The following is a 23,752-nucleotide window of genomic DNA, read 5'->3' on the forward strand; positions in this document are numbered from 1 at the left end:
TGTAGGGTCAGAACTAAGAATTCCGTTCTTAAAATGGGACCTTACTATATCATAGGCCAAAGGCCTTATAGCCTTCTTAGGCTGTTTGGCTCAGAGACCATGTTAACTTAGTGAAATTTATAGTTTACACTGAAAAGGATGGTTAACAAATGATTTGTTGAGCTTGGTGTTTCTGAACTGCAAGTTAAAGCTTTTGAAAGTATAGACTTTTGGAAGATTTATTATTTGCTATGAACTTAAGTCTTCCCCTTGAAGGAGAAAATGTTATTGTTGTTTAATGGCTCATTTCCATGGCTAAAGCAGAAGCCTGTGAGGTAGCTGTTCCTTATTAGTCTCCTACTTTACTAGTGGTCCATGGTCTAAAACCATTAGTTTAAAGGAAACTTTGCATTGTGCAGAGTTTGGAAATAAACTTGTGCTGTTAGCTTCAACATTGCTCCTTCTTCCTTAGATAGAACTATAGGGGATTTCCAGATCCTAGCAGAACTGAATCTGCATCGCCTACAAACAGCATTTGTTTCTCACTTAACTGTACAGCTAGATGACTGGAGAGGTCTGAAAAGGTGATCTTGTTTTTATTTCTCTTACCAAAAAAAGCATCAGAAAGTACTGAGTGAGGCAGGATTTCATTCTCTCTCTCCTGTAATGTTTACTCATCTCAGCAATAGTCTGTGTAATGTACTCCGAAACTTGCATTTCCACAGAGTAGGCTAGATCTTAGCAAGTCCTGCCGTTGTACCGTTATTCAAGGCAAGACACCATAGGAAATTTTAAGATTAGAGAAAACGTTAAGGATTTCTCCTCATAGTAGAATAGTTCCGGACAGTTGTGCTCACTTCGTTAGCTATAAAGTCAGCCTACACTCTTTTCTAACTCTTTTGTGTGTGTGTGTGCATTGCTATTTTTATTGGTACAGGAAAAAGTAACGAAAGAAATGTTTAATGTAGTGATATTTAAGAATCTGATCATCTGAAACAATATTGTTTGGAACACACACACAGTTTAGACAGTAAAAGATTTAGAGGAAGGACAATATGAGAACTTTTAATCATAATGAAACATTTTGGAAGATTTTGATTTTGATTGAATACCTTTATTAAATCGTAAGGTTAAGATTTTGATGTCCTTTCTAATCCCCCACCCGACCCCCACCTTTAGTCCTGGGCCTTTGTGAGAGCACAGTAAGTAGACCTTAGCACCTGTAAGAGCGGTGATAATCCTGCTCCCAAGCAGTTACTGCCCTTCCAAGACTGGGGTGTGAGGCCTGCACCCTGACTGACTGCTGCCAAAATATTAGCTTCACAGCATGAAGGGTGTTCTGTAGGCCTTTTCTCGCACTTCTAAATAGGCAAAGCTGAAGGTCTTGAAGCAGAGAATGTTCCAGACCTGCTGTACTTGGGATTAAACATAATATATTCTAATAAAAATTAAATACCCTTTCTGGGTTATATAATTGAAAGAAATGTGTTTCTCCAACAGAGTGAAGGTACACTTCTAGCAACTGGTTCTTATGATGGGTTTGCCAGAATATGGACTAAAGATGGTAAATAAAGCATTTTTTTTCCCACTTGTTTTTTACTGTTGATCCAAATTATAAAGCTTAAAGTAATTTTAATGTTTTTCCTTTTGAATTTTAGGTAACCTTGCTAGCACTTTGGGGCAGCATAAAGGCCCCATATTTGCATTAAAATGGAATAAGAAAGGAAATTTCATCCTAAGTGCTGGAGTAGACAAGGTAATTAGCTTCTATAAAAGTTAATTTGTTAAAGAGTATACTTGAGAGTACTATTCTCCTCTGCTAATCACATAAGTAATAAAACATTCATATTTGGGAAATTCACATGTGAATTTATGTTAGGAATAGAAATGGTTTCTTAGATTTTCTGTCAGCTCATTCTTAAATCTGTGCAGATGCCTTTTATTCTTATCTGTGTGACCACTCTTCATTGTTTTGGAATTTGAGCCATAGTGAAGTCATATATCCGATACTCTTCATTGCTTTTCTGTAGTTTTTAGTTAATTGCATCAGTGTGGATGCTCTGGAGTGATTTCATGGGAAATCTTAGAGTCAGTCTGTTAGCTGAACTCCTAATGTTTAATTGAAAATGCAAGAAATATAGGGTTTTTCCAGCTTTCACCTAACATGGCTGGTAAACATGAGTAGGTTGAAATCATTTGTTATTTCTCTTTCATTTTAAAGTTATTTCCTTTACCACACATCCCAGAGAAGATTATTTTATAATAGAGGAAAGTACATGCCCATAGTTACCTGTATATTGTCAAAAAGGGAAGTAGGCAAAAGAAGAATATGAAGGTGGCCAGGAAGGGCAGGGGAAAGCCTTCTTACTAGTTACTGCCATTCTACAATACTTATGACCCCAAAGTTATAAAATTAGCGATGGGAGGGTATTAGTGGAATTGTGAATATATCCATTCAGATGTATATGTTATACTTTGCTGTAATATAAAAAACATTGTTTTAATTATTGTCAGAATTAAACCTGCCTTTATTTATAAATGTGAGCTTTAAAAATCTTAATATTGAGAATTAGCTGATTATAATATTAACCAAAAATTTACCTCCTCAAGCTACACAGCAATAAAAATCTGACATTAAATACACGACTACAATGGAGTTTCTCAATCGAATATAATGTTTGGTACTTACAGACAGCCAGTAATTGTTACTTGAAGTAAGTTAACTGATGAAAAGTCACCAGGGTAGAATCAAACTGCTTAACAGTTTAATTTAAACATCCTTTCCCTGCTCCCAGTGGAATATAGCCTCATTGTACTAAAACTAAATGTTAAATGTGCTCTGACATTTCATATTGCTTTAATATGATGAGGCATTTATGTATATATGATAAACTTAGCAATATATTTTTCTTTTCTATTTTAGACTACAATTATTTGGGATGCACATACTGGTGAAGCCAAGCAACAATTTCCTTTTCATTCAGGTAAATCTTCACAGTTTACATGAGAACTGTTGGAACTTTCTTCTGTTTTCCTAATTAAACTTTTAATAGCATATAGTTCATCTAAAATCTTGAACTATCAAATGTAAGTTTTGTTACTAGTCCTTTGAGGAGTTGATGTTCAGTGGCTTTCAGATAATTAATCATCAGAGGATCATCAAATGTTTTCTGTGAAATGTACCATAAAGCATTTTCAGCCTGGTGCCGTTAGAGTTGGTAATATTTAATGGTAAGAACATAGATTTTTGATCCAGGATGTCTAGGTGTGCTTGTGAATCCCACTCCACTTAACAAGCTTCAAGATTGAGTCATTGAACCTTTCTGAGCCGTATTTTCTGTCTGTAAACGAGGGATAAAAATAATACTGTTTGAGTAAGTGTGTAAGACTAATACATATATATGAAAATACTGCATAAACTTCTACAGATTTAGGTATTGTCATGTTTTATTTTATGTATCTAAATCAGTCCTCTTGCTTACCTAAAATAAAAATTATAAGGTTTTACCGATATTGCTGGAACTTTGGTGCTTCATATATTTTCTTTTAGGAAATAATTTGATACTTAAATCAGATAAATCTGATCTCCAAAATAGTGCGCTTCTTTCTCCATGATATATGGCCATGCAGCAGAGCATACATCCTGATGTGTAGAGACACTTTGATTTTAGTACCAACACTCTTGTGCCTCCTAGAACTTTGTTCCTGCTTTCGGGGGGGTTTCTGAGAACAGAAACTGATGTTAAACTGGAACAAGATCCCTAATAATGTTTAGAACAGTAGTTTTAGTACTGCCTAATTTAATGACATCATGCAAGATTGTGTTGTGGTTGGAAAGAGTTGTAAATTGGAGGCTGAGTTAAGTAATTCTGGTTATTTTCAAGGCTTTGGTACTATCCTTTTTACACTCAGTGGCACAGTGTTACCTTTAAAACTGAAATGCAAAGCTTTTGGCATTTTGCTTTTTTGTATTTCTCTATTTAGTGTGATTCGATAAGTCAAATAAGGCACAAAATGATTTTTCAGTAGTGTCTGAGTGGCATAATTTTGCAAGTATTATGTTAAACAATTCAACTTTATTAAAGCTTATCACATTAATAAGTATTTATTTACACATCAGTTTCTGTTTACCTGTTTTAATCCCTTTCCGCCTTTGCTTCTAGTCCTCAACCAGATAGAATTCTCTTAGACCTCTGACCATTCTGCCTAAAGATTTTTCCTAAATCCTAGGAGTGATGGAAAATTGAAATAAGTGGGTGTGGCATCGTTATGAGTTGCTTTATAATGTGTGCCACCTTTCTGTTGGAGGTAATGCTCTTTATACACGATCCCATTTAGTCTTGGCTACAACCCAAAGACACTGTATAGGAGACAGGGATCAAACCATCCCCAAGGAAAAGAAATGCAAAAAAGCAAAACGGCTGTCTGGGGAGGCCTTACAAGTAGCTGTGAAAAGAAAGAGAAGCAAAAAGCAAAGGAGAAAAGGAAAGATATAAGCATCTGAATGCAGAGTTCCAAAGAATAGCAAGAAGAGATAAGAAAGCCTTCCTCAGCGATCAATGCAAAGAAATAGAGGAAAACAACAGAATGGGAAAGACTAGAGAGCTCTTCAAGAAAATTAGAGATACCAAGGGAACATTTCATGCCAAGATGGGCTCGATAAAGGACAGAAATGGTAGGGACCTAACAGAAGCAGAAGATATTAAGAAGAGGTGCCAAGAATACACAGAAGAACTGTACAAAAAAGATCTTCACGACCGAGATAATCACTATGGTGTGATCACTCACCTAGAGCCAGACATACTGGAATGTGAAGTCAAGTGGGCCTTAGAAAGCATCACTACGGACAAAGCTAGTGGAGGTGATGGAATTCCAGTTGAGCTGTTTCAAATCCTGAAAGATGATGCTGTGAAAGTGCTGCATTCAATATGCCAGCAAATTTAGAAAACTCAGCAGTGGCCACAGGACTGGAAAAGGTCAGTTTTCATTCCAATCCCAAAGAAAGGCAATGCCAAAGAATGCTCAAACTACTGCACAATTGCACTCATCTCACATGCTAGTAAAGTAATGCTCAAAATTCTCTAAGCCAGGGTTCAGCAATACGTGAAGCGTGAACTTCCAGAGGTTCAAGCTGGTTTTAGAAAAGGCAGAGGAACCAGAGATCAAATTGCCAGCATCCGCTGGATCATGGAAAAAGCAAGAGAGTTCCAGAAAAACATCTATTTCGGCTTTATTGACTATGCCAAAGCCTTTGACTGTGTGGATCACAATAAACTGTGGAAAATTCTGAAAGAGATGGGAATACCAGACCCCCTGACCTGCCTCTTGAGAAACCTATATGCAGGTCAGGAAGCAACAGTTAGAATTGGACATGGAACAACAGACTGGTTCCAAATAGGAAAAGGAGTACATCAAGACTGTATATTGTCACCTGCAGAGTACATCATGAGAAACGTTGGGCTGGAAGAAGCACAAGCTGGAATCAAGATTGCCGGGAGAAATATCAATAACCTCAGATATGCAGATGACACCACCCTTATGGCAGAAAGTGAAGAGGAACTAAAAAGCCTCTTGATGAAAGTGAAAGAGGAGAGTTAAAAAGTTGGCTTAAAGCTCAGCATTCAGAAAACGAAGATCATGGCATCTGGTCCCATCACTTCATGGGAAATAGATGGGGAAACAGTGGAAACAGCATTGGACTTTATCTTTTTGGGCTCCAAAATCACTGCAGATGGTGATTGCAGCCATGAAATTAAAAGACGCTTACTCCTTGGAAGGAAAGTTATGACCAACCTAGATAGCATATTCAAAAGCAGAGACATTACTTTGCCAACAAAGGTTCGTCTAGTCAAGGCTATGGTTTTTCCAGTGGTCATGTATGGATGTGAGAGTTGGACTGTGAAAAAAGCTGAGTGCCGAAGAATTGATGCTTTTGAAGTGTGGTGTTGGAGAAGACTCTTGAGAGTCCCTTGGACTGCAAGGAGATCCAACCAGTCCATTCTAAAGGAGATCAGCCCTGGGTGTTCTTTGGAAGGAATGATGCTAAAGCTGAAACTCAGTACTTTGGCCACCTGATAAGAAGAGTTGACTCATTGGAAAAAACTCTGATGCTGGGAGGGATTGGGGGCAGGAGGAAAAAGGGACAACAGAGGATGAGATGGCCAGATGGCATCACTGACTCTATGCACGTGAGTCTGAGTGAACTCCGAGAGTTGGTGATGGACAGGGAGGCCTGGTGTGCTGCGATTCATGGGGTTGCAAAGACCGAACTGAACTAACTGAACAACCCAAAGAGGTAGATGATGTAGAAGTCATTTTACAGATAAAAAGCCATTTTACCTGTGATATTCTTTCCTGCCATGCTTTTTTTATTTTTTAAATGGCTTTATTGAGGGAGATGTGTGTATGTCCAGTTCCTCCGTATCCGTGCCAGCACTTGGTATATGATTAGTCTTTTTAATTGTGTCCACTCTAATGAGTGTGTAGTGATATCTCACTGTGGTTTTATTTGTAGTTCCTAATGATTAATGATGTTGAGCATCTTGTCATGTGTTAATTTATCATCTGTAGATCTTCTTTGGTGACGTATCTTTTTCTTTTGCTTGATATAGAAGTTGAGGTCACGGATTTGAAACCTTTCTACTTTTCTAGTGGGGATCTGACATTCAGTGCTATAAATTTACCTCTAACTACTACTTGGAGAAGTCAATGGCACCCCACTCCAGTACTCTTTGATTGGAAAATCCCATGGACGGAGGAGCCTGGTAGGCTGCAGTCCATGGGGTCGCTAAGAGTCGGACATGACTGAGCGACTTCACTTTCACTTTTCACTTTCATGCATTGGAGAAGGAAGTAGCAACCCACTCCAGTGTTCTTGCCTGGAGAATCCCAGGGATGGGGGAGCCCGGTGGGCTGCCATCTATGGGGTCGCACAGAGTCGGACACGACTGAAGCAACTTAGCAGCACTACTTAGTGACATCTCACAGTTTTTCAGATATTGTAATTTCATCCAGTTCAGAATACTTTTTGAAGTAATTTTGATTCAGTGTATAAATTTATGAATAATTGGAAAACTTTTCAAGGTCTTTGTAGCATTGCTTTCTAATTTTTAATAAAAAATATTCATTTTATTTTTGATTGCACTAGGTTGGTTGCTGTGTGCAGGCTTTTTCTAGTTGTGGAGATCGGGGGGTACTCGTTACGGGGCATGGGCTGCTTGTCGCGGAGTGCGGGCTGTGTGGTGTGTGGGCTTCAGTGTTTGAGGCTTGCAGGCCCCAGAGCACAGGCTTTTAGTAGTTGTGGCACATGAGCTTTTTGCCCTGCAGTATGTGGGCTCTTTCACGGGCCAGGAATCGGAGGAACCCAGTGTCCCCTACATTGTAAGGTGGATTCCTAACCACTGGACCACCAGCGAAGCCCACTTTCTAATATAATTCTATTGTTCCTACAAATGTCATGAGGGTCAAGTTGTTTCATAAGGTTGTTCAAATCTTTTATAGCCCTAAATGATTGTTCTGTCTACTTATACCACCTGTTACTGAGAGAAGGGTATTGAAATCATCAATAATAATTGGAAAACACAGTTTCTAATTTCCTCTGTCAATTTTTGCTTTATGTATTTTGAAACAGTGCTAATAAGGACATTAACATTTAGGAATGTTGCATCCTCATGTTGATCCATTTATCATTTTGTTAATGAGCCTCTTTTTTTTTTTTTTTTTTTCATTTTGTTTTTTGTGCTCTGCAATCTACTTAATCTGATGTTAATGTAGCCCTTCAAGTTTCTTTTGGTTAGTGTTGGCATGGTATATATTCCTCCATACTTTTACATTTGAAGTGTAATTTATGTAGGCATCATTTATTGCTTGTTTACTGAATATCAACCGCTGCCTTTTAATGGCAATATTTAGGCTCTTTACATTTAATGTAACTATTGATATGATTGCATTTAAATTAATCATATTTCTATTTATCTCTTCTTCTTTTCCTGTTTTCCACTTTCATTTGGATCATATGAATATTTTTATGACTACATTTTTCCTGCTTTGGTGGGCTATTAACTATAAATCTTTTATTATAGTGGTTGCATCAGGATTTATAGTACACATTTTTAACTTAGCACTATATACTTTCAAGTGATATTTTAAAGAGATTAAATAATAATAATTTTTACTCATAGTTACCATTTCCAACTGTTCATTTCTTTGTGTAGATGCATACACATATAATTCATCTAGTATCATTTATTTTCTGCCCAAACTGCTTTAACATTCCTTATAGTGCAAATGTAATGCTGATGAATTCATTCTATATATATGAACAAGTCTGTATTTCACCTTCATTATTGAAAGATTTTGTTGTTGTTGAGTATAGAGTTCTGGGGTTGACAGGATTTTTTTCTTTCTGTACTTTAAAAAAATATTGCCATGTTCTCTTATTTACAGTATTTTCACTTTGAACTTGTTCCAGTTTTCATCCTTAACGCTTGTAGTAATTTGTCTTGTTTTATCTGGCTGCTTTAAGGTTTTTCTGCTTATAAGTGATTTGGTGCAGTTTGAATATGTTGTGCCTTAGTTCAGTTTTCTTTGTTTCTTGACCTTGAAGCTTCTTGGATGTCTTCATGCATAGTTTCCTTCAAATGAAAATTTTTTTTTGACCATTATTTTTAAGAAATATTCTACTTCCTCCCCACATTTTTTTTTCACTTGAAGTTTTGAATGTGTTTATTAGTCTGCTTGATTTCCCATAATACTCTTCATTTTTTTATCCAGTATTTTTTTCAGGTGTGCTCATTCGTGTCCAACTCTCTGTGACCCCATGGACTGTATCACCCACCAGGCTTCGAAAGGGCAAGAATACTGGAATGGGTTGCCCTTTTGAACCCACATCTCTTGCGTCTCCTGCATCCGCAGGCAGATTCTTTACCACTAGCACCACCTGAGAAGTGGGATAATTTCTATGCTGTTTTTCAAGTTTTCAACTTCTTTTCTTCTAAGTATTTGTGAACTTTGTTCTGGCACATTGTTAAATTACCTGGAAACGGTCTGATCCTTTGGGTCATGCTTATGAAACTTGTTAAATGGCAGGGAAACAGTGCTCAGTGTAGAGCTAATTATTTCCTGGTACTGAGGCAAGAACCTAGATGTACTCAAACCAGTGTTCCCTGAATCAAAAGGTTTTCTAGCCTGCTGCGCATTTCCAGTCTTGAGTATCAGGCATTGTTTCTTCTAATCCTTTTCAGTGGTTCTTTCCCAAGGCTCAGCTAGTACTTACGCTGATTAGAATAGCTAACTATGTGAGTTGGGCCCGCTGCAGGTCTTTAGAATTCTGTCTGCATAGCTCTCTCCTTTCTTGTGCTGTGAATTCTAGGTGCCTGTGGCTCTCTAGATTCTGAGCTTTATCTCTTCCCCTCAGGAATTTCATTAATCTCTTCCTTAGGGAAATTCCTCTTCCATGGGCCAAGATCTGGACATTTTTCTAAATCATATATGATCAGTTAAAGGCACATTGTTGGTTGATTTCTTTCTCTCAAGAACCACTGTCCTTTGTTGTCTCATACCCAGAGTCTTCCCTGGTGGCTCAGATGGTAAAAAAAAAATCCTTTGCAATGCAGGAGACCCAGGTTTGATCCCTGGGTCAGGAAGATGCCCTGGAGAAGGGAATGGTAACCCACTCCAGTCTTCTTGTCTGGAGAATTCCATGGATAGAGGAGCCTGGCAGGCTGTGGTCCGTGGAGTCTCAAATAGTCGGACACAACTGAGCAACTAACGCTAGCACTAACCCAGAGTCTTGAACTGTCATTTCATACATTTTGTAAGTGTTTGGCTATTTTGGGCAGGAGGTAAATTTGTTTCCTGTTACCCGATCTTGACCAAGAATGGAAGTCTACCATGCTTTTAAAATTACCATATTCTAATTCCTATACTGTATTTTCATTCATATACTCTTACGTAAAGCATAAGTCATGATTATAGATGAATTAACCGTTTCATATTCATTAGGATAGCTGTAAAAAATAACAGTGTTCATAATGATGTGGAGAAATTAGAATCCTTGTACTTTGTTAGTAGGTATGTAAAATGGTACATTTGTGGAAAAGAGTATGACAGTTCCTCAAAAAGCTAAACATAGAATTACCATATGACCCAGCAGTTCTCCTCCTAGGTAATTGAATTGAAGGCAGGAACTTGAATGAATTCATAGCAGTATTTATAGCATTGTTCACAGTAGCCAAAGGGTGAGAACAACACACTGTCCATGAGCAGATGAGTGGATGAACTGAATGGGGTCTCTATATACATGGATTATTATTGAGCCATAAAAAAAATGAATTTCTGGTACATGCTGCAACACCAGAGAACTTGTATACCTTATGCTAAGTGAAGTAAATCAGACATAACTTTAAAAGTAAAGATTCAAGAGTACAGAGGCTGGGAGGAGGGCAAAATGGAGAGTTATTGTTTAATGGTTACAGAATTTCTGTTTGGGTGATGCAGAACTTTTGAAAATAGTGGTGATTGTACAATATTGTGAATGTAATTGATACAGCTGAATTGTACACTTAATTAAATGACAAATTTCATGTTATGTATGACCACAATATTTTAAAACTAATGTAATATGCTAAAAGCCATTGAATTGCACACTTTAAATGGATGAAATGTATGATACATGAATTATATCTTAGTGAAGCTGTTTTTTTAAAAAGGCAAATGAATATTAAATGCCTTTTCCCCTTCCCTCATAGGTTTATTTATTACCTTTCTGGATTATGAAAGATGCATGGGTTAACAAAAAATAAATCAGAATTGGAGGACACAGAGATTGAATCTTAGTTCCAGGACTTTTTTTTTTTTTTTTTTTTGCTGTACCTTGCAACTTGCAGGATCCTTGTTCCTCAACCAAGGATCAGACTCATGGCCCCTGCAGTGGAAGAGCAGAGTGCTAACCACTGGACCCCCAGGGAATCCCAGCTCCAGGAATTTAGAAGATTGTGTACCCTCGGCCAATTAACTTTTCTTAGCCTTTTTCATCATATGAAAAATGAAACCAATAATAGTAAATATACCTCTCACATATTACCTACATAAAAATATATTTTATGTTAGAGATGTATTTCTGTCTTGAAGGACTTATATTACCTAGAGTCATTTTTAAATTTTAGGAATAAAATACAAAGTAAGGAGGTATGGGTTCTTAGATCATACCAACCTATAATCATTGTATCTTATGAGCCAAGCATATCACAGAACATTAATCATACAACTCATGTCTTAGCATTCTTCAGCTTCCTTCAGTTGTCTTTACCCAGTTATACAGTTGGTTTTTGTTTTGGTTTGAACCTAATGGTGTATTTGTTTAAATACCGTTTCTGATTTTCTCAGCCACCTATCTAATGTTTTCAGATGATGCTCTGTCAAATTGATACCCTGGTGGAGCACAACAGATACTTGGCCTTCTTCATAGCGTTGTATTATATAACATTTAATTGTCCTTTAAATTTTTACATTTTTGTCACACACACACAATTTTTTTTTTTTGGTGGGGGGGTTGCACTGGGTCTTCGTTGCTACACGCAGGCATTCTCTAGTTGCAGCGAATAGGGGCCACTCTTGGTTGTGGTGTGTGAGCTTCTCATTGCCGTGGCTTCTCTCTTTGCAGAGCACAGGCTCAGTAGTTGTAGTACATGGGCCTGGTAGCTCCGCAGCCTGTGAAATTTGCCCAAACCAGGGATCAAACCTGTGTCCCCTGCATTGGCAGGCAAACCCTTATCTCCTGTGCTACCAGGGAAGTCCTTTCCCACACTTCTTAACACTATAATAAATTATCATATAAGCATTTTGTTAAAATTATTTTTCAAAATTGTATCTTAATAATATTTAATGTCAAAATGAAGGTGTAGTTACTGATTCCAAAGCAGAAAGACAAAATCTAAACCAGGTAATTCAAGAAAGGGAACATAATATAAGGAAACTCTAGCAGAAGTCTTACAAGAGTGAAGAATAGAGAAGTAGGAGGTAACTCAGAGTTTAACAACTGCAGTAAACCTAAGACTGTAGAGAAAATGATAGGATCCAACTACCCAGTGGGAATGGTGTCTTTAGCGAGTAGGCTGCCTGGCGAGCATAGGCACCGTGGAGCAATCAGGGTCACTGCCAAAGACCCAGTCTTAAAGAGAGAGGACCACAGAGTTGCCTGTCTACCGTCTTTCTCCTGACCTTGGACTTCTGACAGTTTCTTCCACTGAATGAGCCCATCTGGGGTACTGCAGGCGTGGGGACCTGGAATATGTGATGTCCTGGTGGCAGAGAAGGGCAGGGCAGAGCGAGGTGAGGAGTGGGCTGAAGATAAGCTCACAGAGGAACGGTTGTCTACATTGCTCCAAGAGGTTGTGGTGCACATGAACACCAGCATACCAGACATAGTGCCGATCAAAGTGGGCCAGTGTTTTTACTCACTGACTTAGTTGGATTCTCCAGGAAGCAGGATGGGAAAGAGGAAAGGAGCCAAGGAAGGGAACAGTTTCTGGTGACAAAGGTCTAGGGTCAACCTAATTCATGCAGGGCTCTGAAGTGTTTGTTATATATCAGGATTTTCCTTGTCTTGCCAGGCGTGCTTCATTTTTGATTCTCACCTTTCCCCAACCACCTACTGCCTGCTCTAAATGCAGTGTTTTTGGTGTGCTTCTATTTCTTAACCCAGTTACTTGCTATCATTACCTTAATCTGCCTTGCTAATTATAGAGAAGCTTTGCACTTTGCAACAGGGGAAAATGAGAAAGGAAAGAATCTTTAATCATATCCGAGCTAAAGTATTAAATGCCAGCCAGCTTTTGGACCTCTGAGGTTTTAAATTCAGTGATGTAGGATTTAAGATATATTTGACAAGAATCACTTAGAAGAAAAATGTGTTTGCCAATCATGTAATACTCCTATTTATCAGTTAAGTAGATAGTGGAAATGGTACTTACTCAGTCTAACATTTGTCTGACTTGTAATTTACAAAGTACTTTCCATACACATTATCTAACTTGATGTTCACAATATCCTTGAGTACTAAGCGTAAAGGTTTTTATCCCCATTTTTTAGAAGAGAAAAATAGCCTGAGAGCTGACTTGCTTATAAGGGCCCATTAGTTAGGGAATAGCAAAACAAGGCTTTGTATCCATTGAACACTCACAGAATTTTAGAAACAAAAGGAAATGTAGCATCACATTTAATTTTAAGAGTCCAGTGCTAGTAATTTACAGAGCAAGCTCTCAGGAACCCTCATCTCCTGGTTACCAGGCCAGTGTACTTTCTGTTAGGCTGTGTCTCACAGAGAGACAACCAAACTGAAATGTATTAATATTTGTGATAATTAAGTACCATAATCTTAGAAATTCTATTAATATAAAACAAATAAAGCAAATCATTTAAGTTCTTAATGTCCAACAGCGTTTTAAAACTAAAGCACCTAGATTTCAATGCCATGTGGAATGAATGCAAACCTGGCTTTTTCCTTTGCAGCACCAGCATTGGATGTCGACTGGCAGAGCAACAACACTTTTGCTTCTTGCAGTACAGATATGTGCATTCATGTCTGTAAATTAGGACAAGACAGACCTATTAAAACATTCCAGGGACACACGGTGAGAAACTTCTTTTTTCTCCCTCCTTGAAAGCAATTATGATGAATAAGTAATGTTTCAGAGTGGTTTTGAAGTATGTATGTTTAATACCCAAAGAACAACCAAGTCTATGAAGTGAAAATGTGAATGTTTATTATTATTTTTAGAATGAAGTAAACGCTATCAAATGGGACCCAACTGGCAATCTCCTGGCATCCTGTTCTGATGACATGACCTTGAAGGTAATTCAATAGGAGGGAGGGAGGGGGCTGAGGAGTTACACAGTGTGGCTGCTCTGGCCGTTTTAAGATTGCTCAGAATGTGTCTCTTGTAGTTGGGAATTAATGATACTAAGATTTGTGCTATTATAAATTGTCTTTGCTAGTAACGAGTCATATATTGGTACAATGAAAGGTTATTTGCTCATGTAAAGATCTGACTCATAGGTAGTGAATGAAGATCTTTGTAGGATTCATGGATTTGACTAATATTCTGAGCAATGTATTAATTGGATTTTTGCTGTGGTGTGAATATATATCACCCTTGCTGGGAAACTGATGTGTAGTGGATATATAGCTTAATCGGTGAGTGAGCATAGTTGACATTTCAGAATTCACGTCTCATTATGAGTTTACATTTTTCTTGTTGTATAACTAAAAGCAAAAACTAACACCTAGCCCCTGTGTATATCACATACCAGAATTAAAGGGGGGAAAAGCTTTCTGAGATAAAGAAAAATATAATTTTCAAAATTAATGAAGCTTGAGCTCTATACTTCATCATTAACTCTACTAAAAATAATTTACCTTTGACTTTCCAATGCCACTGACTACAAACATGATAACCTTTATAGATAGGATAATCATGAAGGAAAACTGCTTTTCCTCTTCCCAGGAACAGATTAAATGTAACCTTGGTAACCTGGTGAGTTTTTTTTTCCTTAAATACCAGCTGTGTTTTTAGTTAGGTTTTCTCAAGTCTGGACTCCCTTGTAAGCGTTGCTGATAAAAATGCTTTTCTTCACACTTCTATTTGTGAGATTACTTTGCAAGTGTGTGTGTGCATACATGAGCACACACATGCTCACTCAGTCGTGTGTGAGGACTATAGCCCACCAGGCTCCTCCATGGAATTTTCCAGGCAAGAATACTGGAGTGAGTTACCATTTGCTACTCCAGGGATTGAACCTGCATCTCTGTGTCTCCTGCATGAGCAGGCAGATTCTTTACCACTGTGCCACCTGGCACCCTTGCATGCACATACCTTATGCTTATAAAATGAATGAAGAACAAAGAACTTCTTTGGGAGCAGAGTGTGGCACATACAAGGAAATGAAAGAAGGCCGGTGGCTACTCTCAGCTACTGATTTGCAGTTCAAGAGATAACGTTTGAATTAGAACATGTTCGAGGTTTTTGTTGTTGTTATTCTAAGAATAATAAAAGGTCAGAATTTTAAAGCAGAAGCTATAAGGATGAATAATGTCTAGTGAAGCCGTACTTTGAGAAGAAGGAACAGCAGATGAGTGAGAAGATTATGTTTAGCTTGGATAGTGCCTTTGAGTCATGCAAGTGGACGTGCCAGGCTGGTCTGATGCTCAGAGAAGAACTCAAAGTTTGATGTAATCATTCGGGAATTCTCAATAGACGGGTGGTCATTCAAAGCCATGGGCGTGGACAAAATTGTGTAGGTAGAAAGTATCAAATAAAAGAAGAAGAAAGCTTTAAAAGTCTTTAACTCTGTAACATTTACCTGTTTTAAGAAGAATCAGGTTCCAAAAGAAAACCTAGCAAGAATGACTTCAGTGGAAATAGTATGTATGTGTAGAGAAGAGTATTTCAAGGGAAGTGTGGAAGAGAATGGTCAGTAGTATCAGTGCTATCGAAAGCTGGCATGAAATACGTTTTGGAAACTTATCTTTTTGCATTTATTTACGTGGAGTTATGTATACCTAGGGGAGAAGGCATTGGCACCCCACTCCAGTACTGTTGCCTGGAAACTCCCATGGATGGAGGAGCCTGGTGGGCCGCAGTCCACGGGGTCGCTAAGAGTCGGACACGACTGAGCGACTTCACTTTCACTTTTCACTTTCATGCATTGGAGAAGGAAATGGCAACCCACTCCAGTGTTCTTGCCTGGAGAATCCCAGGGACAGGGGAGCCTGGTGGGCTGCCGTCTATGGGGTCGCACAGAGTCGGACACGACTGAGCGACTTCACTTTCACTTTTCACTTTCATGCATTGGAGAAGGAAATGGCAACCCACTCCAGTGTTCTTGCCTGGAGAATCCCAGGGACGGGGGAGCCTGGTGGGCCGCCATCTGTGGGGTCGCCCAGAGTCGGACACGACTGAAGCGACTAAGCAGCAGCAGCAGCAGCAGCAGCAGCAGCAGGATTTCCTTATATGTGCAGTCTGAATATGCTCCACTGTGTGTATGCGCATCTTCTTCTTTCTCCATCCATCCATTGTCGGACACTTAGGCTGTTTCCATATTTTGGCTTTTCTGGAGAATGCTGCAGTGAACATGGGAGTACAGATACCACCTCGAGAGCCTGGTTTCATTTTATGTCTTTTATATATGTAACCAGATGTGGAATTGCTGGTTTATATAGGGGTAGTTGCTAAAATTTGAGGGAGAACCTCGTGGCTGCACCATTTTGTATTCGTTTATCAGCAGTTTATAAGGGTTCCAAGTTCTCTATATTCTTGACAAAATTTTTAAAATTTATGAAGCCATCTAACAGTTGTGAAATGATATCTCATTGTAGTTTTGATTTGCATTTCCCTGATTATCCGTGATATTGAGCATCTCTTCATATAACCTGTTGGCCATTTGTATGTCAACTTGGAAGGAATGTCAAGTCTTTTGTCCATTTTTTTTTTTTTTTAAATTTTATTTTTAAAATTTACATAATTGTATTAGTTTTGCCAATTATCAAAATGAATCCGCCACAGGTATACATGTGTTCCCCATCCTGAACCCTCCTCCCTCCTCCCTCCCCACACCATCCCTCTGGGTCGTCCCAGTGCACTAGTCCCAAGCATCCAGTATCATGCATTGAACCTGGACTGGCATCTCATTTCATACATGATATTTTACATGTTTCAATGCCATTCTCCCAAATCTTCCCACCCTCTCCCTCTCCCACAGAGTCCATAAGACTGTTCTATACATCAGTGTCTCTTTTGCTGTCTCGTACACAGGGTTATTGTTACCATCTTTCTAAATTCCATATATATGCGTTAGTATACTGTATTGGTGTTTTTCTTTCTGGCTTACTTCACTCTGTATAATAGGCTCCAGTTTCATCCACCTCATTAGAACTGATTCAAATGTTTTCTTTTTAATGGCTGAGTAATACTCCATTGTGTATATGTACCACAGCTTTCTTATCCATTCGTCTGCTGATGGACATCTAGGTTGCTTCCATGTCCTGGCTATTATAAACAGTGCTGCGATGAACATTGGGGTACACGTGTCTCTTTCCCTTCTGGTTTCCTCAGTGTGTATGCCCAGCAGTGGGATTGCTGGATCATAAGGCAGTTCTATTTCCAATTTTTTAAGGAATCCCCACACTGTTCTCCATAGTGGCTGTACTAGTTTGCATTCCCACCAACAGTGTAAGAAGGTTCCCTTTTCTCCACACCCTCTCCAGCATTTATTGCTTGTAGACTTTTGGATCGCAGCCATTCTGACTGGCGTGAAATGGTACCTCATAGTGGTTTTGATTTGCATTTCTCTGATAATGAGTGATGTTGAGCATCTTTTCATGTGTTTGTTAGCCATCTGTATGTTTTCTTTGGAGAAATGTCTGTTTAGTTCTTTGGCCCATTTTTTGCTTGGGTCATTTATTTTTCTGGAGTTGAGCTGTAGGAGTTGCTTGTGTATTTTTGAGATTAGTTGTCAGTTGCTTCATTTGCTATTATTTTCTCCCATTCTGAAGGCTGCCTTTTCACCTTGCTAATAGTTTCCTTTGTTGTGCAGAAGCTTTTAAGGTTAATTAGGTCCCATTTGTTTATTTTTGCTTTTATTTCCAATATTCTGGGAGGTGGGTCATAGAGGATCCTGCTGTGATGTATGTCAGAGAGTGTTTTGCCTGTGTTCTCCTCTAGGAGTTTTATAGTTTCTGGTCTTATGTTGAGATCTTTAATCCATTTTGAGTTTATTTTTGTGTATGGTGTTAGAAAGTGTTCTAGTTTCATTCTTTTTTTTTTTTTTTTAATTTTATTTTTTTTTATAATTTTATTTTATTTTTAAACTTTACATAATTGTATTAGTTTTGCCAATTATCAAAATGAATCCATCACAGGTATACATGTGCTCCCCATCCTGAACCTTCCTCCCTCCTCCCTCCCCATACCATCCCTCTGGGTCGTCCCAGTGCACTAGCCCCAAGCATCCAGTATCGTGCATTGAACCTGGACTCGTTTCTCGTTTCATACATGATATTTTACATGTTTCAATGCCATTCTCCCAAATCTTCCCACCCTCTCCCTCTCCCATAGAGTCCATAAGATTGTTCCATACACCAGTGTCTCTTTTGCTGTCTCGTACACAGGGTTATTGTTATCATCTTTCTAAATTCCATATATATGCATTAGTATACTGTATTGGTGTTTTTCCTTCTGGCTTACTTCACTCTGTATAATAGGCTCCAGTTTCATCCACCTCATTAGAACTGATTCAAATGAATTCTTTTTAATGGCTGAGTAATACTCCATTGTGTATATGTACCACAGCTTTCTTATCCATTCGTCTGCTGATGGACATCTAGGTTGCTTCCATGTCCTGGCTATTATAAACAGTGCTGCAGTGAACATTGGGGTACATGTGTCTCTTTCCCTTCTGGTTTCCTCAGTGTGTATGCCCAGCAGTGGGATTGCTGGATCATAAGGCAGTTCTATTTCCAGTTTTTTAAGGAATCTCCACACTGTTCTCCATAGTGGCTGTACTAGTTTGCATTCCCACCAACAGTGTAAGAGGGTTCCCTTTTCTCCACACCCTCTCCAACATTTATTATTTGTAGACTTTTGGATCGCAGCCATTCTGACTGGTGTGAAATGATACCTCATAGTGGTCTTGATTTGCATTTCTCTGATAATGAGTGATGTTGAGCATCTTTTCATGTGTTTGTTAGCCATCTGTTAGTTTCATTCTTTTACAAGTGGTTGCCTTTGTCCATTTTTAAATTAGTATTTTGCTGTTGAGTTGTAGGATTTCCTTACATATTTTGAAAGTTAACTCCTTATTGGATATATGGGTTGTGGTATTTTCTCACATTCCATAGGTTGTTGCCTTTTTACTTTATTGATTTCTTTGCTGTGCAGAAACTTTTTAATTGTATATAGTCCCTCTTGCCTTTTTTTTTTTTTTTTTTGGCCTTTATTGCCTATCCTTTCGTGTCAACATGAATCATAGTGTATTACCTGTATGTTCCTTATCTACTTTCCCTTCCCCATTGCCATATAGTTCCTGATTCTGAATTCTAAGAGGAACTTATAATGTATATCCTTATTTTTAAAGGATGGCATAAAAACTAATGCCTTAAATATTGTAGCATCATTACCCAAGGAAATTACTCAATGTTGATATTTGTACCATCTGAAGTTTTCAAAAATAATCTTAGAACTATAATTTATTGAATCCTGAAGCCTCACAATACTAATTATTTAGAATGGACTTGAAGCTAATTTGTCATTTTTTAAAAACAAATATTAAATGTATTCTACTACATTTTAATTTCTTTGCATATATTCTCTTGATCTCTATAATTATTGTTATGGCTATGCCACGTATTTTGGACTGGCAAGATCATGTTATAAACGTATCCTTTATATGGAAAGCTAATTTACACACACTTTTCTTTTTTGTTTAGATATGGAGTATGAAACAAGACAACTGTGTCCATGATTTGCAAGCACATAATAAAGAAATTTATACTATCAAATGGAGTCCAACAGGGCCAGGGACAAGCAATCCAAATGCCAATCTTATGTTAGCAAGGTAACGTTTCTGATTTGCTTTTCCTTTATGAGTCTTTTACAAAAAAAATTTCTTACATTATGGCGGAAAATTCAGTAAAATGGGAATGTATCCCGCAAGGAGTATTTTAGACATTTTATTATTTCAGCTCATAATGGATTTTGTCTCTGGAGATATCAAATATTTACTGATAATATCAAATATTGATTAAAACCCGAGTAACTGAGGCATAACGCAATAAAGTTTTTTCAGCATCAAAATAAATAATAAGTATATATTCAATGTAGTGTTTTGCGAATCAATATAAAGGAGTTATTTAAAGAAAAGAGAAATATAGTAAATGAGCTCATATATGTTTTCCAGTTTACAGACGTGGAGATGTCCTTAATGAAAGCTACCTCTTCTCCTTTTAGCTTTGTTTCCAGAGCACTTTTTTCCTAACAGCACAGTCTACTTCTCATAAGGAATTTGTGGCTAGCTATAAGGAAAGATGGTCATTGCAGTTTGGGGGTGGGGCTGGGAATTTCATTACTTATAAAATCTTTTTTTTTCCCTCCTTTGTCAGTGCATCCTTTGATTCTACTGTTAGATTATGGGATGTAGATCGAGGAATTTGCATCCATACTTTGACAAAACACCAAGAGCCTGTGTACAGTGTAGCTTTCAGTCCTGATGGCAGGTATCTGGCGAGTGGTTCTTTTGACAAGTGTGTGCACATCTGGAACACACAGGTATGTCTGGGTTATTTGAAGAGTCATGTATCTTTATATGAGTAAGAAGTGCTTGTCTAAACAAATTTTTTTTTCCAATTTTGATTGTCTTTCCTTTTGTGTTATTTATTCAGTTCTTAGTTTTTAAATGAGTATTTTTCGGTGGTGTTTTTTATAGCTTAGTAAAGATCAAAACCATCTAAAGTGAGATTTTCATAATATAGACCAAAATTTAGAAATAAATTTAAATTCTTTGTTTTATTTTTTCAACAGTTTTGCAGACATAAAGTATGAGAATTTAAGATGCATTTATTTAGATAAATGATGTTACTTCTTTATTTTATAGAAGAATTATCTTTGAAGAAGGTATATATGAGCAGTTAAAAAAATGTACTAAAGGACAGGATTTTATGATTCAATACAGAATTTATCAGAGAGAAACTTAAAACTGTATACTACATTTCTAGGGACAGTGCTACAGACATCTTTTCTTAAAAATGGAGAAAACAGTTTTGTTGCTTTCATTCTTTTTCATCTTTTCAGTGTTTTAGTTTTTACATGCCATATACTGTTTTCTTCAATAAGTTCCATGATTCTACCTGGCCCTGCATTATCGGTTTAATTTTAATGAGTGTTACTTTGTAAGTCTGCCTATTAAGGCTCTTTTTTCCCCCTTAGTAGAGCTTTATAATTTCTTCATAACAATCTTCTTTTATTAAAAATTTATTCTGAGGTGCCTTACAGATTTTATTGTTACTATGTATAGCATCTTTCAAAACATGTATTCCTTTTACTTACTGATGGTTACTCATGTTTGGAACATTATAAATTTTGGCATGTTGATGTTGACTTCATCAACCCTGCTGAGCTCTCTAATCTTAATTATTTCCCGGCTTGGCAGGATCTTAGTTTCCTGACCAGGGATCAAACCTGTTGCCCCCTGAAGTGGAAGGAAGTACTGAGTCCTAACCATTGAACTACCAGAAAAGTCCCAGTCTTTCTGTTTTGATTGAATAGCAGAGACTTAATAGATAATCTGCCTGTTGTATTATTCTCTGTCACTCATTTACTCTATTTTGAGTAAATTAATTTAAAATTTGGGTAGAGAACTGTAGAATTCTAAGGGAAGATGCTGTTAGACTTTTAAAGATATTTGAACAGCTATCCATACTGTTTTGTTGTTTCACTATTGTGTATCAAAATGTCATTTTTTTTTTTTTCTTTTAAGTTTGAGAATAATAAAATCCATCTTGTGAGATTTCAGTGCAGGAAAAAGTCATTATTTTTTGGTCATATACATATGTGATATATATGTGAGTGTGTAGTTTTTTTTTTTTTTTTTCCTTCCCATTACTTGGTTGATATGTTACCTAATCATTTGACAGATAAATTCTTGCAGTCTGGTCTGATCACAGATTTGAGTAAATGCTAAGAATTCTTTGGCAGTTTTAATGTAGATAGCTCTTGCTTACTGAACATGCTGTTTTGGTTCAATTATAGCCTAAGTTAAGCTTAGAAATTGGTAAGTACTATTGAAAGAAAGTGTTGGTTCTTTTTTAAACCCCACAGTTGACTCTCTATAGATTTTACTCTGTACGTGAGCTTATTTTAGATTTTCTTGACGCCACTCCTTTCGCTCTTAATTAATGGTAGATATATTTAAGGCCTACTATACTCATACTTTTTCATTAATCTCTTAAACTGTGAGAAATTTTAGGTAAGAGGGAAAAAACAGTAGAGCTTTCCCAATGTGATCAACTGCATCCATGCATCTGTGGTTTCAGCAGTATTTCCAGACTGACTCTGAACAGGAAAACAAGGAAAAATGGTCTCCCAGCTTAGTGATTAACTTCGGGCTGGCTCTGTCAGACGGTGTTTACAAGATACGTGTCTTGCTGCCAAGTCGTTTTTAGGTGGTTCTGATACTTCTGGTTTGAAGTTTTTAGGTCACCATGAAGCTAAGACATACTTTTCTTGTTTGTCAGGACAGAACACCAGCAGCATGTTTTTCAGTTTCTCATAGCAGAACCTCTTACCTTTGACCTGTTTAATGACTTGTTTCCTAAGAGAATATATTTTTGTACTGAGTTTTAATTATTGAATGGCAGCTGAATGATTTTGATTACCATTACCAAAGGAATAAAGTAATTGAGTAGTATTTATAAATCGGCTAAATCGATGATGAAATTGGTAGTGTTCCTGCTTGTACTTTGTTTTCTTTTAATTTAAAACATCTTTTAGTAATAATGTACATATGCTCTTTTAGCTTCTTTTAATAATTCTTCTAGCTTCGGGGTGCTTCTGGTGTCAAAGAGACCAAAAGGATACCTTAGCTAAAAATGGTTATCAGTACTGGAGAAACTGTGTGTGTGTGTGTGTGTGTGTGAATGTGTGAATGATCTGTTGAGAGCAGGCTAGTGCTACCATTTTGTGAAAGGATCATCATATTACATTTCTGTTATTTCAAAACTTGTGTTTGAAGTTGAAGCTAAGTCTTGCATTGGATTGCTAGAAATAAAGCCGTATGATACTTTGACCTCAACATTTGAATATACATAATAATTTATCATTTTTAAGATTCTGCTTCTCATTATTTTAGACAGGTGCTCTAGTTCACAGCTATAGGGGAACAGGTGGAATTTTTGAAGTTTGTTGGAATGCAGCAGGAGACAAGGTTGGAGCCAGTGCATCAGATGGTTCAGTAAGTATAATGAAGTTTTCCAGAGGGGTAAATGTGTGTGAGAGAGAGAAAGCATAGTGAATAAATGTGGCTTGTCGTGGTAGTGACCACCAAAGTGTTCTTTATAAAATACATTTTATGATATGGATATTGGTCTTTTTTACTGAAGGCTCTATACTTTTTATATTCATTTCATTCAAATAATGTAAATATAATTTAGGGTATCTTTGCCAGAGAGTGCCTTCAAGATCAAGAAATGGACTGTAAAACTTCATCAGTGAAATTAAGTATAGCATGATATCTCTATAAGAGAGATTTGAATTTTTAATGCCTATTTTTAACCTTCTCTTCTTGTAGAAGAGTGCTGGTGGCCCAGGGAAGGAGGGAATAGAGGCACTGAGGGGTCTACATTGAGGAATGTAGACCTCAATGTGATACCAAGAGGCTTTCAGGGTGAGGCTGGCAATGTCTTTACAGAAATACTCGTTGTGGCTCCCGAAGTTCTGAAAGCAAAGGGAAGATGGAAAGAGTATAGCCATTAGCTGTTTACTGAAGCAATACCTTAATATAATCTGTAGTAAAATCTTCATTAAAATTGAAGACATATCATAGAAAATGGTCTATTTTGAATGTATTCATTTCTGCCTTTTAATTAACAGAAAGCAAATCTTAAAAATTTAAGCCATGGTTCTCTGTAGTGCGAGCCCATGGTTGTCTGCTCCATCTTCTTTCACGTAGTTTATCTGCTTGTTTATATCCATTGCTGTGATTACTTTTGTTTTATCAGTTTCAT

The 23,752-nt window shown here is 37.4% G+C and overlaps 1 protein-coding gene across 7 annotated transcripts in view; it reads left to right on the forward strand.

Annotated features, from left to right (window-relative positions):
- The window catches only part of TBL1XR1 (transducin beta like 1 X-linked receptor 1), a 178,201-nt gene that overhangs the window by 149,491 nt on the left and 4,958 nt on the right, over positions 1-23,752 (forward strand). For all 7 annotated transcript variants that reach the window (XM_027540627.1, XM_027540598.1, XM_027540618.1 and 4 more), the window contains 8 exons: positions 1,480-1,543; positions 1,638-1,735; positions 2,903-2,963; positions 13,489-13,610; positions 13,757-13,831; positions 19,463-19,590; positions 20,135-20,300; positions 22,879-22,980. In XM_027540627.1, coding sequence (XP_027396428.1) covers positions 1,480-1,543; positions 1,638-1,735; positions 2,903-2,963; positions 13,489-13,610; positions 13,757-13,831; positions 19,463-19,590; positions 20,135-20,300; positions 22,879-22,980 — 816 coding nt within the window. The remainder of the gene's footprint in view (positions 1-1,479; positions 1,544-1,637; positions 1,736-2,902; positions 2,964-13,488; positions 13,611-13,756; positions 13,832-19,462; positions 19,591-20,134; positions 20,301-22,878; positions 22,981-23,752) is intronic.

Source organism: Bos indicus x Bos taurus, chromosome 1, assembly GCF_003369695.1.
Source record: "Bos indicus x Bos taurus breed Angus x Brahman F1 hybrid chromosome 1, Bos_hybrid_MaternalHap_v2.0, whole genome shotgun sequence".
In the NCBI taxonomy this organism is placed as follows: Eukaryota; Metazoa; Chordata; class Mammalia; order Artiodactyla; family Bovidae; genus Bos; species Bos indicus x Bos taurus.